The 17735-nt window shown below is 40.0% G+C and overlaps 1 protein-coding gene across 1 annotated transcript in view; it reads left to right on the top strand.

Annotated features, from left to right (window-relative positions):
• The window catches only part of LOC126412088 (uncharacterized), a 144403-nt gene that overhangs the window by 41843 nt on the left and 84825 nt on the right, over positions 1-17735 (top strand). The window contains exons 2-4 of the mRNA XM_050081508.1: positions 4948-4971; positions 16878-16993; positions 17586-17722. Of these exons, the coding sequence (XP_049937465.1) occupies positions 4948-4971; positions 16878-16993; positions 17586-17722 (277 nt within the window). The remainder of the gene's footprint in view (positions 1-4947; positions 4972-16877; positions 16994-17585; positions 17723-17735) is intronic.

Here is a 17735-nt window from a genome sequence, read left to right as displayed (position 1 = left end):
GTACCTACAGCCGAAGCTTTGTGGACATACATATAGAGTTTAATTGCCTTATGGATCAAATTTGTTGAAGATTTCCAGTTCTGCTGGTGATGTCTGCATCTGCATCCCTCTTATTACAGAAAAGCCTGCCGAGATACGGAAATCGGGTAACTTCTTGTAGTACCTTCTGTTGCTTTGTAATTTCAGTAGATACAATTCCTCTTTTTATAGTCACTGTTTTTGTTTTCTTCACTCTTCATTTTTAACCTTACAGAACTGCCCATTCCATTCAGCTTGTATTAGTGGGATTTCTGACAGAAGAATGACGTCATCAGCAAAACATATGCCAATCTTGGTGCTGTCCATAGCTTTTCTCATTATGATATCTACGAATAATATTACACTGACGGACATCAAATTAAAGCTTGTGTCTGGGTAGTATGAGTATCGTGTCGAGTGACTGAACATGACAGAAAGATCAAGGGCAAAGAAGCGTAGGGGGTATCGGAAAATGAAATCCTGTACTTTGGGCCTTAAAAATGAGTTTAAAGGTTAAAGTGCAATTATACAAATCCATCGAGGAACAGTAAGTTACGGGAATGAGTGTTGAAAACACAGAAAGAAATAAAAGAGAAACTTAAGAGTTTAGAATTGGACCACTCGAGAACAACACGTAGAATTTCCCAACTTTAGAGCGTAATGAACGTGGAAATAACGGAAAGGACGGAGGTTCGTTACGGTACTATGGACAGAATAGAAGAAAGACGGCTTAGATCGTTCGGACATGTCAAAAGAATGGAAGAAGACAGATGGCCAAAAAGAGCACTTTCATGGCAACTTCCTAGAGGAGAAAGGATGTGACCACGAAAAGGATGGATAAGACTATCTAAGAAGCATTGAAGAGAAGAGGAAGTAGAAGAGGACGAAGAAGAAAGGTAAGATCGATGCGTTTGGCGACAGAGATGCAGGATGCCCGGGCAGCAATAAGATCCCGCGCACAAAAAGAAAAAGGCAAAAGAAGAAGTAGAAGAAGACAATGATGATGAAGACAGTGATGACGACAGAGGTTCCGCTTTAAGTAAACGTATTTTCATAAAAATGCACGAGAAACTGAACTAGAAGATACTCTTGGCAGTCAATAAAAATCAGATATTGTAATGACAATAACAGTGACGACAGACGATAACAGAATGAAGTCAACAATAAAGAGTAAACAATGCAAAATCGATCAAATTTTTCCGCTCTGAACTAATGCGCCAGGCATCAGGCTACACTGCTACGTCTGTTTACAGTCATGGTCAGAGATAGGCTTAAGTGTGAAAACGAAGTATCAGCATGTGGATTTGAAGAGTACTGCTTCACGACCGTGAGTTATTATATCAGTAACTTTTCAAAGGTTGTGAAATATAAACTGCCTCGTGTGCATGGGTGTGATTTGTACGAACGGAATTCGTAACGTAATTGCTTGTGCGATGTATAACTTCCACACAAATAAATAGCAGAATAACTGATAAGAACTAGACTCAAATGAGTTTTAATTAAAGGGCATCATTTTCAGTTAAGTAGAATGCCGTTAAGTTTTGGCAACGTTCTCTCTTCTTTAAGCACGCCTAAGAGAACTTATATGCACAGATTTGTCCCTCCAACGATCCATCATCATGATTAATTGTTGCATCTGGAACAACTTAATTCACAGCAATATATTAAAGAGTGTTACTTGACGAGAAGAAAACTTTGTCTATTCAGTAGATATTTAATGAATATGTATAATGCATAACCCCTGAGATGCCTACACATAGCCCTGGGCATAGGGCTGATGGTATGTGTACCCTGGTTGTATACCATTGCTATTTTATTTATGTATTTATTTCCGTTCGTGTTCCATAGATCCTTGATGTGTCAGGTTATTACAGTAATAACCATATCTAAATGGTCACGAGGCTTACAAACTAAATAATATATAAACAGATGCATGAGCATCAAGTGTTTAAACAACAACACAGATTATAGCAGTAATAATGATTTCCACAAACAAATTATAAGTCTTACGTTCTAATACGTATAAAAAGCATTCTGTCATCAACTGATATGCCAGTGCTACATAATCACCTCTTGTAGGAATGCTTAAAATTAAATACATTGTACTAATTGTTGCACTCTGTCAAAAAATTCCTGCAAAGAATAGAAAGACCTAATAAAAAGATAAAGTTTCAGTTGTTTGTTGAATTTAGTCATATCTCCAGTTATTGATTTAATATGAAATGGAAGTTTATTGTATACTTTTATGCTTGAATAATGTACTCCTTTCTGTACCGTGCTGAAATTGTTTATATCGTTGTGGAGATCATGTTTACTCCTTGTATCATGATCACAATATTCACTGTTTGTTTTGTAAATTGTATGATTATTGTTCACAAAGTACAGTAGTGGAAAAAAATGTACTGAAATCGCATGGTGAGGATTGTGAGCTGTTTAAATAAGTCTCTGCAAGAGCATCTAGGGTGCACCTTAGCCATAGTTCTGATGACTCTTTTCTGTGCAATAAAGACTGTTTGCTCATGACTGATTACCACAAAATATGATATCATAAGTGAATGGAAGTATCCTAAGTATGCAGCTTTAATTGTTTCCAAGTCACAAACAGATGAAATTGTGCAAATGGCAAATGCTGCTGAATTCAGTCTTTTACATAGGTCGTTGATGTGAACTGACCAGTTAGATTGTTTTTAATGTATAATCCTAGGAATTCGGAAGACACAACTCTCAATATTTCTTTGTCATCAAATTTTATTTCAATATTTTCCTATTTTTTATTTGCTGTTTGAAACTGAATTAATTAGGTCTTGTTCACATGGAGTGACAGACCGTTCGAAATGAACCACTCTAGAGCTTTTTTGAATAAAGTGGTCACAGTATTCTCTAGACTGCAATTGGGTGTTTTGTCAATCATAATGCTTTTGTCATCAGCTAATAGGGTGAAGTGTGCTTTTTGTGTCATATGGCAGGGCAAATCATTGATAAAGATGGGGAAAAGTAAGGGACCCAGTGCCGAGTGCTGTGATACTCCACATTTCAGTTCAATACTACTTTCTGCCTTCTGTCACCTTAGATATGACTTGAGCCACTCTTCACTTTACCATTTAATCCGTAGTGCTGAGCCTTCGTAAGTAGAATTTTGTGATCTGTCCAGTCAAAAGCTTTAGACAGATCACATAAAATTCCAACTGGTGACATTTTATTGTTTATGGATTCAGGGAGTTGGTTGACAAATGAGAAAATCGCGTATTCAGTTGAAGTACCCTTTTGGAATCCAAACTGATTTTTGTTAATGATTTTATTTTTATTAAGATGATCCATGATTCTCTTGAATATTAGTTTCTCTAGGATTTTAGAGAGACTTGTTAACAATGAAATTGACCAGTAGTTGGAAACATCAGCTTTATCACCTTTTTTGAACAGTGGTTTCACAATTGCATATTTGAATCTATTAGGGATAGTACCTTGATTTATGGAGTCATTAAATATCTGACACACAACTTCAGGAATAAATTTGCAGCAGTGCTTCAATACTTTGGGAGTGGAATTTTTATTTTTCATTTGCCTTGTTACCTTCTGAATCTCTTCAGTTGTGTTATAGGTTACACGCATCTGACTAATTTTGCTCTGCACTGCTTTTTGTAGAAGATTCATGGGGTTCAACTCTAGACCTTTGACAACCAATTTGACCTGCTACTGTCAATGGCAATGGTTGTTGAAGATATTGGCAACTATATCACCTTCATCTACCATGCTTCCATTATGACACACTTCAGTACTTCTGTATATTCTGCAATTTTTACTGTCTCCCTTTCTTCCAGCTTCCAAATAGTTTTTATTTTATTATAATAAAAGAGCTACAGACTCGTTTCACTCAGAGGAAAGCTAAAGAGTGGTTTCAGTTGAAAGAATGAAAATGTGGTACAACTGACAGACTGGTTTCACTTGAGAAGAAAGACTGAATAATTCAGGCAATATGCAAAGTGCAACGCACAGCATGTCAACTGTTTGCATTTGGTTGATCCCACAGACTTGTCTTATTCATTAATTTGTTTCACTCAAAAGAAATGAATGAATAATTCAACCAATATGCAACTGTTCTTGTGTTCTTTTCCAACAACAGACAGAATCAATTGTTTTATTTGGTTGTTTTCATCAGTGTCTTCCACACACGCAAGCAAGCAACTATGCCCCCTGCATGTCATCACGTTCTCCTCTCTGTCTGTCTGAAAAACCGAGTTGACAGTGTGTTTCAACACATTCTTGAAGGTAATTACAATTTTGCCATTATGAAAGTCCGTGCATTTATTACAAGTCACATTCCTGTTTTACCAAGTTTTCTTATCCCTCTTCACTTCCTAATTATTAATTAACCTGAAACTTCAGACAAACAGCAGGCTGACTGCTCACTAGCAGCTATCATTTCTTGCAGTCAGTAGGTACATACAGTAACAAATCTCTCTCAGAAGCAGTGTTCCTCGGTCACCTTATAAGTAAATTGTAATTTCAATTCCAAGAAGTGGTTCGGCATAAGTCAGCACTGTTTTTGTACCTTTATATTTGTATGTATCTGCAAAAAATAGCTCTCTCATTTTTCATGTTCATGTTAATGTTACATGACTGAGGAAGATCTTCACTGTTTTACTGTATTGAGATGCACATCTGGATGTATTACATGAAGTAAACCTAGGTTTCAGAGATCAATATACTGATTTCAATATTTCAAATTAATTAGTAATTATGTCTTAGATGTTCTACTATGATTAAGATTTGATGGCTTTTTACTTTACCTTTGGCATGAGTTTTCAGTATGCTGTGAACACACAATAGTTAGTACCCTCATTAAATATGCATTCATTACTATCACAATTTTAAATAATAGTGTACAAAAAACTGTAAATATTGACTGATACTTCTTTCTTTATGTTTCAGCCTTCAAGACTGATTTGGACACATGTAAGTATAAGAAAACATTATGTAGTCTCACAGTAATTCCAAAACAAAACTCATCATTAAGGTAAAGCCGTGTAATATCATCAGTTTGAAAGTTAGTTAATGCTCTGAATGTCTTTTTTTTAACTCTTCAGTTTGGATTTGAAAGTGTCTGGATTACTGCTAAGATTTTTGAATTCGAGTGGTAGCTTATTGAAAATGGATGCAGCAGTATACTGCACACCTTTCTGCACAAAAGTTAAGGAAGTCTGATCAAAATGCAGGTTTGATTTCTGCCGAGTATTAACTGGGTGAAAGCTGCTTATTCGTGGGAATAAGCCAATATTGTTGACAAGAAATGGCAGGAAGGGATATATATATTGAGAGGTCAATCTCAAAATACCCAGGCTAATGAACAGAAGTCAGTAAGAGTTTGTGAACTTGTACCACTCATTACCTGAACCACCTGTTTCTGAGCCAAAAATATCCTTTTAGAATGGGAAGAATTACCCCAAAATGTAATACCATACGACATAAGCTAATGAAAATAAGCAAAGTAGACTAATTTTCATGTCAAATGATCACTCACTTCAGATACCGTTTGAGTAGTAAAAATGGCAGCATTAAGTTTTGAACAAGATCCTGAATGTGGGCTTTCCACGACATTACTATTTATCTGAACACCTAGAAATTTGAACTGTTCAGTTTCAATAATCATATGCCCATTCTGTGAAATTAATATAACAGGTTTTATTGAATTGTGTGTTAGAAACCGTAAAAACTTTGTCTTACTGTGGTTTAGCATTAGTTTATTTCCTACAAACCATGAACTTACGTCATGAACTGCACTATTTGAAACCAAGCCAATGTTGCACACAATGTCCTTTACTACCAAGCATCAGCAAAGAGAAATATTTTAGAGGTACCTGTAATACTTTAGGGCATATCATTTATAAAAATAAGGAACAGGAGTGGTCCCAACACTGATCCCTGATCCCTGGGGCACACCCCCCCCCTCCCCCACTTGACTGTACCCCACTCAGACCCCACATCACAGCCATTCTCAACACATTGTGAATAATGACCTTCTGCTGTCTGTTGCTGAAGTAAGCGGTGAACCAATTGTTAGTTACACCCCGTATTCCGTAATGGTCCAGCTTCTGGAGCAATATTTTGTGATCGACACAATTAGATGCCTTAGTTAATTCGAAAATATGCCTAGTGTTCAAAACCTTTTGTTTAACCCATTCAGGACCTCACAGAGAAAAGAGAATATAGCATTTTCAGTTTTAAATTACTTCTAAAGCCGAACCATATATTTGATAGCAAATTGTATGGTATAAAATGAGCAATTATCCTTACATACACAGCCTTTTCAATAGCTTTAGCAAACACTGATGGCATAGAAATAGGCCTAAAATTGTCTACATTGTCTACATTATCCCTTTCTCCCTTTTTATAAAGCGGCTTTACTACTGAGTACTTTAATTGTTCAGGAAACTGACCAGTCCTAAAGGAAAAATTACATATATGGCTAAATACAAGGCTAACATGTGCAGCACAGTACTTTGACATTCTGCTAGGCACTCCATCATAACCATGAGACCCTTAGTCTTCAGTGATTTAATTATTGACTCAATCTCCCCCTTGTCTGTATCACAGAGGAGTATTTTAGACATCAATCTTGGAAAGGCATTTGCCTAGAAAGTTATATGATTCCCTGTAGAAACTAAATTTTTATTTAGTTCACCAGCAATGCTCAGAAAATGATGGTTAAATGCTGTACATATATCTGATTTTTCAGTAACGGAAATATTTTTACTATGAACTGACTTAATATTGTCACCCTTGCACCCTTGTGCTTCTGACCAGACACTTCCTTCACAACTGACCATATGGTTTTAATTTTATCCTGTGAATTAGCTATTCTATGCCACTTGGATGGGTAGGGGTCTTCTAACTGACCAATTTATTACAGACTTTGATTTGTGTCTCCTCAGTGATAGTTCTGTTACCAATTTCAGTGCCACTCATGGCACCTTTTCTGTTCTGTCTCCTCTCATGTCTTCACTACATTAGTCATCCAATGATGATATTCATGACAGTGACCACTTTCTGGTGATTTTATTGTTTCCTTGCCACCACTAGGCAGACAGACCCCCATGTTGAGCATTCCCCAGAGCCAACTGGCCTTTATTTACATTTGCTGTGCACTTAGACACCTCTCTTGGATTGCCTTGATGCAGTCGTGCAAGACATCTCTGACACTATTCTTCATGCTGGTGGCACTGCTTTCCCTCTATCTGCTGGTTTCCCTCATTGTCGACCGGTACTGTGGTGGTCCAAGGACATAAGTCACTATCCACACCCTTCATAGACCAAATCTATCACTTTTAAGCGTCTCTGTGCTAGGTTCGCTTCCTTGTTAAGCAGAGTGAAATGGAATGCTGGGAGTGCTATGTTTACTCCCTGGAGTCTTATGCCTCTTCATAGCATGTTTGACCCAAGTTCCATAGCCTTCTGGGCCACCAGCGACAGTCAGCTGTCCAGGGTCTTATACTGCAGGGTGCTCTGCATACTGATTCACCAATCCTTGCAGAACATCTTGCAACACACTTTGCAACAGCTTTGATGTCCTCTTCCTGTCCTGCTACCTTTCTCGAGCGGAAATGATGAGCTGACAAAACCTCCCTCTGTTTCAACCCACGCCAGGCTGAAGTCTATAATGAACCCTTCACTGAATGGGAATTCTTGCAGGCTTTTATATCTTCACATGACATAGCCCCAGACCCAGATTCCATCCACAGCCAGATGATCCAACAATTTGACATTACCCAGAGGCAACATCTACTCAGGGTTTCAACTGTATTTGGCTCATAGGTGTCTTACCCTCACAATGGCAAGACAGCATTATAGTTATCCCCAGCCTTAGGCCTGGGAAGAACCCAATGTCTCTCAACAGCTACTACTATTAGCCTGACCAACAAACTTTGTAAACAGCTCAACAGGATGGTAAGCTTCTCATTATGTTGGGTATTTGAATCTCTGGGTCTTTTGTCCCTGTATCAGTGTGGCCTCTGGGAAGGATAATCTACAACTGACCATTTAATCAGATTAGAAACAGCAATCCAGCAGGGTTTTACTACCTGTCAATGCCTTGTCAGAGTCTTTGACCTACATGAGGCATATGACATGGCTTGGCACCATCACATTTTAGTTACCCTCCATGACTGGGGCTTTTGCACCCTCTTCAGATTTTCATCCACAAATTTTTATCCCACCAGTTCTTCTGAGTTAGAATTGTCACTTCACTCAGCACCCCTCGAATCCAGGAGAATGGTATCCCACAGGGTTCTGTATTGCGTGTCACACTCTTCCACATCACCATCAATGGACTTGTAACTTCTGCTGGGCCTCTGGTTACCCTGGCATTGTAAGTCAATGATTTTTCCATCTCGTGCAGCTCACACACGGTAGCATCTGCTGAATGCCAGCTCCAAGGTGCCATCCAATGGGCCCCTGTGTGGGTTCTTTCCCATGGCTTCCTATTTTCTCCATCCAAAACACCGGTTATGCATTTTTGCTATTGACCCACAGTGCACTGCAATTCAGAACTATTTAGGCAACCAGCACCTAGAGGTTGTAGTGCAGTCGTGTTTCTTGGAGCTCCATGTTGATAAAAAGCTGACATGACTGGATCATATTTGCCACTGGAAGTCTAACTGCTTGTGGAAACATAATGCTCTCCGCCTCCTGACACATACATTGTGGGGTGCTGTCCATGCTACTCTTCTCCATATTTACCACACTCTGGTTTTGTCCAGACTAGATTATGCTTTTCAGGTTTATGGCTCAGCAGCTCCTTCCACTCTGAAACTATGTGACCCTGTTCATCATCGTGGGGTGCATCTGGCTATCATTGTCTTTGACACTAGTCCTGTCAACAGTCTTCTAGCTGAAATGGGGATTCCCCCTCTGCAGATACAATGGAACCAACTCTTGGTTTCTTAAACATTTGCCATTTGGCGATTCCCTGACCATCCCGTCCTCTTTGCAAATGAGGAGTGTCTCCCTCTTGATACTCGCCCTCAGATGTACTGCCAGTTGGAACGCATCTGACATTCTTCCCTCAGGATCTCCATCTCCACTAACTGGGAAGTATTCCTGCCACACCCCCTTGGATGGTGCCTCAACCGTAGATTAGGACCAACCTATTCCAGGCTCCTAATGTCTGTGTTGCCTCTATGATATTCTAACATCTTGTGCATTCCATCCTTGCAGAGTTTCAGGGCGCTACCATCTTCTACACTGATGGTTCTAAAATGATAGATAAGGCTGGATATGCTTTTACATCTCCTACTGGCGTGGAACACCATTTACTGTCAGGATCATTTAGTGTGTTCACAGCAGAGTCGCTAGCCATTAACAGGCCCCCATTTTGTCACCCAGACCTTGCTCCACAGTGTTTTAATATGTACTGACTCAATGAGCAGCTTGCAGTCTATTGACTGATGCTACTGTGATCACCCTTTGATAACTGCTATCCATGACTTTCTCTCTGCCTTTGGCTGTGCCGCCTGCTCAGTTGTCTTTCTCTGGGTTCTAAGTCATGTGGGCATCCCAAGGAATGAACTGGCTGACCATTTGGCTAGGAAGGCAGATACACACCCCCGTTGCCTTTCATGATTCCAGGTGCAGATATGCAGATACACATCAAATCTCTCTTTTGCCCAAAAGTGGAATGACCTCTGGTGTGCTACTGCTCTCAGTAATAAAGTCCCCACAATTAAGGATTCCACTGCAGTCTGGCACTCTTCCTTCTGCTCCTCTTGGAAGGAGTCCACTGTTTTATGCCAGCTATGTGTTAGTTAGACTTGGCTCACCCATTGTTTTCTCTTGTTTAACAAGCCATCCCTACAATGTGGTTGTGGAGCCAGACTAACGGTATCCCATGTAGTGGTCAAATTTTCCCTTCTTTTGGCCCTTCATACATAATTATATGTGGTGACTTTAATACTGATTTCTCGAAATCCAATAAATTCAGAGATGACATCATAAATTTACTACAATCGTTCAACATCAGTCCAACGGTAATTGAACCAACTCGAGAAAAACCTACCTCTGATCAATAATAGATGCAGATCTTGATAAATACGTGCAAATATGCCTATAACACACAAGTTGTAAACATGGGTTTTAGCAATCACTATGCTCAAATTCTTGCAATAAATGTTTCAGGACACCAAATTCCCAGTCGAATACAACACTCTGTAAGGAATTTCAGTGTAAAACATGTGTAATATTTTTGTTCTCTCTTAGAGCATGAAAGTTGGAAAGATGTATATGACTGTAATAAGACCAGCGAGAAATACACTCCTGGAAATTGAAATAAGAACACCGTGAATTCATTGTCCCAGGAAGGGGAAACTTTATTGACACATTCCTGGGGTCAGATACATCACATGATCACACTGACAGAACCACAGGCACATAGACACAGGCAACAGAGCATGCACAATGTCGGCACTAGTACAGTGTATATCCACCTTTCGCAGCAATGCAGGCTGCTATTCTCCCATGGAGACGATCGTAGAGATGCTGGATGTAGTCCTGTGGAACGGCTTGCCATGCCATTTCCACCTGGCGCCTCAATTGGACCAGCGTTCGTGCTGGACGTGCAGACCGCGTGAGACGACGCTTCATCCAGTCCCAAACATGCTCAATGGGGGACAGATCCGGAGATCTTGCTGGCCAGGGTAGTTGACTTACACCTTCTAGAGCACGTTGGGTGGCACGGGATACATGCAGACGTGCATTGTCCTGTTGGAACAGCAAGTTCCCTTGCCGGTCTAGGAATGGTAGAACGATGGGTTCGATGACGGTTTGGATGTACCGTGCACTATTCAGTGTCCCCTCGATGATCACCAGTGGTGTATGGCCAGTGTAGGAGATCGCTCCCCACACCATGATGCCGGGTGTTGGCCCTGTGTGCCTCGGTCGTATGCAGTCCTGATTGTGGCGCTCACCTGCACGGCGCCAAACACGCATACGACCATCATTGGCACCAAGGCAGAAGCGACTCTCATCGCTGAAGACGACACGTCTCCATTCGTCCCTCCATTCACGCCTGTCGCGACACCACTGGAGGCGGGCTGCACGATGTTGGGGCGTGAGCGGAAGACGGCCTAACGGTGTGCGGGACCGTAGCCCAGCTTCATGGAGACGGTTGCGAATGGTCCTCGCCGATACCCCAGGAGCAACAGTGTCCCTAATTTGCTGGGAAGTGGCGGTGCGGTCCCCTACGGCACTGCGTAGGATCCTACGGTCTTGGCGTGCATCCGTGCGTCGCTGCGGTCCGGTCCCAGGTTGACGGGCACGTGCACCTTCCGCCGACCACTGGCGACAACATCGATGTACTGTGGAGACCTCACGCCCCACGTGTTGAGCAATTCGGCGGTACGTCCACCCGGCCTCCCGCATGCCCACTATACGCCCTCGCTCAAAGTCCGTCAACTGCACATACGGTTCACGTCCACACTGTCGCGGCATGCTACCAGTGTTAAAGACTGCGATGGAGCTCCGTATGCCACGGCAAACTGGCTGACACTGACGGCGGCGGTGCACAAATGCTATGCAGCTAGCGCCATTCGACGGCCAACACCGCGGTTCCTGGTGTGTCCGCTGTGCCGTGCGTGTGATCATTGCTTGTACAGCTCTCTCGCAGTGTCCGGAGCAAGTATGGTGGGTCTGACACACCGGTGTCAATGTGTTCTTTTTTCCATTTCCAGGAGTGTATTAACTATAGCCTTCCAGATTCCTTGTCTTTAATATTAGCAGACAGTTCGTGGATGGTTGAAATGGTCTCAGTTTCCTCCACAATAGTGGTTTTTATTTTCAGTTATAAGGTTTTCCTTTACTACCTGGGTCTAGGACCCATGACCACTCCCCCATGCGAAGACCACTCTTTTATCCCTCTGTTCTTTCAGTTTTTTTAGGTTTGGCCTACCCTTTTATGCCTTCTTCTTTGTGAGTTTTTGCTTTTCTCACTTAATAGTTTGATCCCTCTGACTGAATCCACCCAGTTTTAACACAGACCTGTATCTTATATCTGTAACTTTTGAATCATGGGACTGATGACTTCATTGTTTAGTCCCATAACCTCCTCGATCAATCAGTCAATCATAGCCAGATCCAGGAAGAAGAAGAGGCAGAGATTGAGGAAGGGTTGTGAATATTTTCGTATAAAACACTGAAGGCAGACATCTCATTTAACATGTAAGTGGGTTTTGTTTCCATGTTTTACTTTTAGTTTCTTTAATCATTTACGTGTGTGTTAATTTAGCAATGTTTGAAAATTGTAGAAGTGTTTCAGAAGCACCCTTGATGTTCACTAAACTAATTTCTAGTGTTTTGCACTTAACTTTCATTTACAATAGTTTTTATTCCTGGAAAATCTTCTTTATTTAGGTTGGAAAGTGTTTGGAATATATCCTAAATCAGGCTTCTGATTTTTAAAATTTTCCAAGGTTATGGAGGGGAGGGCAGGGGATGGACTCTCATCAAACCAGTAGTTACCAGAGTGTTGCTTAATTGTGTAGGAAAGATCTTGGAGCAAATGGTCAACAGTCATTTGGTCTGGATGTTGGAGACAAGGCAGCTCCTAGCCACTCTGTGTGGGTTCAGGAGGTATCAATCCACAGCAACTTCCACCTGCTAGAGGTGACTATCCACCAGGCTTCCCTGTGTCAAAAGCATTGTGTAGGGACATTTTTTGGTCTCATTAAGACAAACGATACTACTTTGAGGCATAATATTCTCATACAGCTCCACCAATGGGGGTTTAATGGCCATTTCTCCACATTCATTTGCTCATTCTTATCAAAACACTTGTTTTTGGTACCAAAATGGTTGCATGCTGTCAGATAGCTTTGAGCAGGAGAATGGTGTTCCCCATGGACATGTTTGTTGTACCTGTTGTTGTTGCTGTAGTCATTAAAAGTATAACATCTATCATGGGGAGCCCTGTACATGCTCCTTATTTGTGGATAATGTGTGTTCTTCCTCCAATACAACAACAGCAATTCTTTGGCTACAACTTGCAGGGAGGATGTTAGAGGAGTGGGCTGTATAGATGATTTTTACATTTCCTGCAGACAAGAGCGCATGTATTCATTCTAAATCCTTCTTGTCATTTTTTTTTAAATTAACTGACTTGCATTTAAGTAATACCATACAACATTTTAATGACTCAGTGAGGTTTCTGAGCCTCATTTTTTATTTCAAACTGCCATGGTTACCACACCTAAAGGACGTGAAGGCAAGGGCCAAGAAAGGACTGAATATCTTGAAGTGCCTTAACCACAGGTCCTTGGGAATGGACACAACATGTCTGCTGCTGTTTTAATAGGGCTTTTGCATGATCAGGGTCTCAATCTGCTATCCAGTAATGACATAGGAAAATTAATTTTCGTAGAACTACTGATGGCCTTGGGAGAGCCAGTCATGACAAAACTCTACCATCTGCTGAGCAAGATGTATGAGACAGGCGAAATACCCTCAGGCTTAAACAAGAATATAATTCCAATCCCAAAGAAAGCAGGTGTTGACAGATGTGAAAATTACCAAACTATCAGTTTAATAAGTCACAGCTGCAAAATACTGACGCGAATTCTTTACAGACAAATGGAAAATCTGGTAGAAGCTGACCTCGTGGAAGATCAGTTGGATTCTGTAGAAATGTTGGAACACGTGAGGCAATACTGACCTTACGACTTATCTTAGAAGAAAGATTAAGGAAAGGCAAACCTACGTTTCTAGCATTTGTGGACTTAGAGAAAGCTTTTGACAATGTTGACTGGAATCCTCTCTTTCAAATTCTAAAGGTGGTAGGGGTAAAATTCAGGGAGCGAAAGGCTATTTACAATTTGTACAGAAACCAGATGGCAGTTATAAGAGTCGAAGGGCATGATAGGGAAGCAGTGGTTGGGAAGGGAGTGAGACAGGGTTGTAGCCTATCCCCAATGTTATTCAATCTGTATATAGAGCAGGCAGTGAAGGAAACAAAACAAAAATTCGGAGTAGATATTAAAATCCATGGAGAAGAAATAAAAACTTTGAGGTTCACCGATGACATTGTAATTTTGTCAGAGACAGCAAAGGACTTGGAAGAGCAGTTGAACGGAATGGACAGTGTCTTGAAAGGAGGATATAAGATGAACATCAACAAAAGCAGGACGAGGATAATGGAATGTAGTCGAATAAAGTCGGTGATGCTGAGGGAATTAGATCAGGAAATGAGACACTTAAAGTAGTAAAGGAGTTTTGCTGTTTGGGGAGCAAAATAATTGATGATGGTCGAAGTAGAGTGGATATAAAATGTAGGCTGGTAATAGCAAGGAAAGTGTTTCTGAAGAAGAGAAATTTATTAACATCGAGTATAGATTTAAGTGTCAGGAAGTCGTTTCTGAAAATATTTGTATGGAGTGTAGCCATGTATGGAAGTGAAACGTGGACGATAAATAGTTTGGACATGAAGAGAATAGAAGCTTTTTAAAAATTTGGTGCTACAGAAGAATGCTGAAGATCAGATGGGTAGATCACATAACTAATGAGGAGGTATTGAATAGAATTGGGGAGAAGAGGAGTTTGTGGCACAACTTGACAAGATGAATGGACTGGTTGGTAGGACATGTTCTGAGGCATCAGGGGATCACAAATTTAGCATTGGAGGACAGCGTGGAGGGTAAAACTCGTAGAGGGAGACCAAGAGATGAAGACACTAAGCAGATTCAGAAGGATGTAGGTTACAGTAAGTACTGGGAGATGAAGCTTGCACAGGATAGAGTAGCATGGAGAGCTGCATCAGACCAGTCTCAGGACTGAAGACCACAAAAACAACAACAACTTGTTGTTATTGGGTAGTGAATCTATACATAATACAGGTGATGTTGAGAAATTCAGTCAGTGAATTAATTTCAAAGCACCAGACAGGGTGTACCAGTGGCAGAACAACTTTATTGTGATAAGAGAGGGAAGTAGAGTGTTTCAAGAGAGGGGTTCCTTTTTCCATTGACAAAACACTGACAAGTGTTACTGGAAATGTGGTGTCTTTTAAATATTTCTGCTATGCAGCACAGTTGCTTAAATATGCTATATTCCACCAAGCAGCCATACTTGTGCACAGCAACAATTTTTGTCATTATTTCACTGCAGGAGAAAGGCATACTCAATTTCAGTAATTCTGGAAAACAGATTTATAATGCATTCTCATCAAAGCTAGTTCAGTCCAATGTGCAAAAGCAAAATACACAGGGAACCCACTACAATGGCTTCCTTGCTGTATTTTGTCACAATGTTTAAATAGTTCAAAAAGATTCAGAAGAATAAGACATTAAGTGCATTTTTCGTCCACCTGCAAAGCAGATGAATCAGTTATATTCAGTCTAACATGGTCTTGACCTTAGAAAATGCAGTGCTTATGAGATGCTTCGGGAACTCAAATAGGAATCTCTGGAGAGATGACATTCTTTTTGTGGAACATTATTGAGAAAATTTAGAGAACTGGCATTTGAAACTGACTGCAAAATAATTCTGCTACTGGCAATGAACATTTTGGGTAAGAATTGCAAAGATAAGAGAAATTAGGGCTCACATGAAGGCATACAGACAGTCCTTCTATTTGTGAGTGGGACAGGAAAGGAAACGACTAGCAGTGATACAACGTACCCTTTGCTTCACACCAAATGGTGGCTTCTGAATTACGTGTGTAGATTTAGATCTACACCTAGATGTAGATTCGACAGCAGTGTGGGAATTCTTTTACTGGGTACACATGTTCTAAACAATGATGTGTTGAAAACCAACATACAAACCTGGACCAAGCTGATAAATTGGCACTAGCAGAGCACTGCCTATATGTGGGTCACTGTATGTCTTATGAAAAGACTGAGCTTCTGCATCGTTCTAGGTTTGTGTTATTAAGACAGCCATACATATGTTTGGTAGACAATCTCATCAATAGTGGTGCAGGATTTCAGTTAACCACTGCCAGAAACCCAGTGCTGGCTGCCATGAAATTAAAACAGAAGAAACAAGACCTTCAGAAACAGACCTGAGAGAGCACATTGCAGAGATTTAAATCAACTTTTAACCACAGCAGTTCCCAGTAGTACAATCTTTTCCCATGGTTTTTGTGTAGGAGGGCTCTGTCTGCCTCTATTTCACCTCCAGCAGGAGGAGCTATGACTGCTATTTTCATGCACTGCTTTCCACACATATGATTCCTATTTTTGTCCCTGATAAATTTGAATGCTACTATGTGAACATAATTAATCATGTCTTGCAACAGCAAGTTCCATAACCACATGAAGATGTTGAATAGCTGCTTCAGAGAAAAATTGTGGGATTTACGCAGCGTATTGGTCACCAAACACACACAGCATATTTTCAACAGATCCACCAGCAGAGCCCTAAACATCGGAAACATTTATCATTAATTAATATGTTCTATGATCGTGAATGGTAGCCCTGTAATTGAGTTTATTGTGCAGAGGAATTTTGTTACTGTTGATCTCATGGAAACAGTCTTCCTTATCTATGTAGTAATTTGATAGTTTGTTTCTCTGTTCAAGTATCTTTGAAAGAATTCTTTAGAGACTGATATGAGAACCTATAGTTGCTATTTATTTGGAAAACATTTGACCGCAGGTGATGCAAGTCACGAATTGGGACTTTCACATAGAGTATGTAACTGTGCATGATTATAAATCAATTACAAACCCAGATAAAATACAAAATAGTTATTCTAACATAAATATATCACAATCCCAACACTACAGTTTTGGATGTTTGTTATGGCTTAGTTTACAGCCTGTGCGATAATGTCTGTATAACACAATACATATTTTGTAAATGTTTTTATCTTCTTTCAGCTGATTTGATATTTGAAGGAAGTTTTCAAACAAACACAGAGAAGCAGTTTCTGCCATTTTTACGGGACAAATCAAGCACTGAATTTAAAGAAAAATCATTGCTGTATCAAACTATGGTGAGTGGAAACAACATTGCTAAAACTTTGACCCATATATTTGCTGTATGTTTACAAAAATTGAAAGAAAATGTAGCCTCTTTTTATTTTTTTAATGTGGTATAGATATCCACTTTAAAGCAAAGCTGGCACCAAAACAATCCCAATTAACAGAAAGCATTGGTATTAGCTCTGAGAAGTAATTTGTATAAAATATCTTAGTATTTAATTCCTCTAGAAGTGTTACTTGTAGCTTGAATGGTAAGATTTGTGGAAGGAAGAATGATGTTTTAGATAAACATTTAATGGTTATATGAGAAAAATGATCTTGATATATCTGTGACAATATTTATGAAAATAAAAGAGATGTACTAATTATTGACAGAGATGGCTTCTCAGATTTTTGTATTCACTTCATGATGACCAGTCATTTATACTCACTAAGGGACAAGCTGACAGACAAAATACGCAACTTCTCCTCTTTCCACCAAATCATGCAATCAGACTTAATATGTTTTCTGTTTGAAAGCAAGTTGAGAAACATTTTGGATCATTTATCACATTTTTTTGCCTAAATATTGATTTCCAGGCTTAGTTTTGCTTTTAATTACAGCTTCAAAACATGTTCCAAGGAAGTGATTTGCAGTACGCACTCAGGAAATGTGTTATTGAAAAATTTGACAACACTAGCAATGGAAATGGTGCGGTAGTATTATTTCAGCTGTTCCTTGACAGAGGAAGTATACAAAGGTAAAAACATCAT

The sequence above is a fragment of the Schistocerca serialis genome, chromosome 1 (genome assembly GCF_023864345.2).
Source record: "Schistocerca serialis cubense isolate TAMUIC-IGC-003099 chromosome 1, iqSchSeri2.2, whole genome shotgun sequence".
Classification (NCBI taxonomy): domain Eukaryota; kingdom Metazoa; phylum Arthropoda; class Insecta; order Orthoptera; family Acrididae; genus Schistocerca; species Schistocerca serialis.
This window is presented reverse-complemented; position numbering and strand designations above follow the sequence as displayed.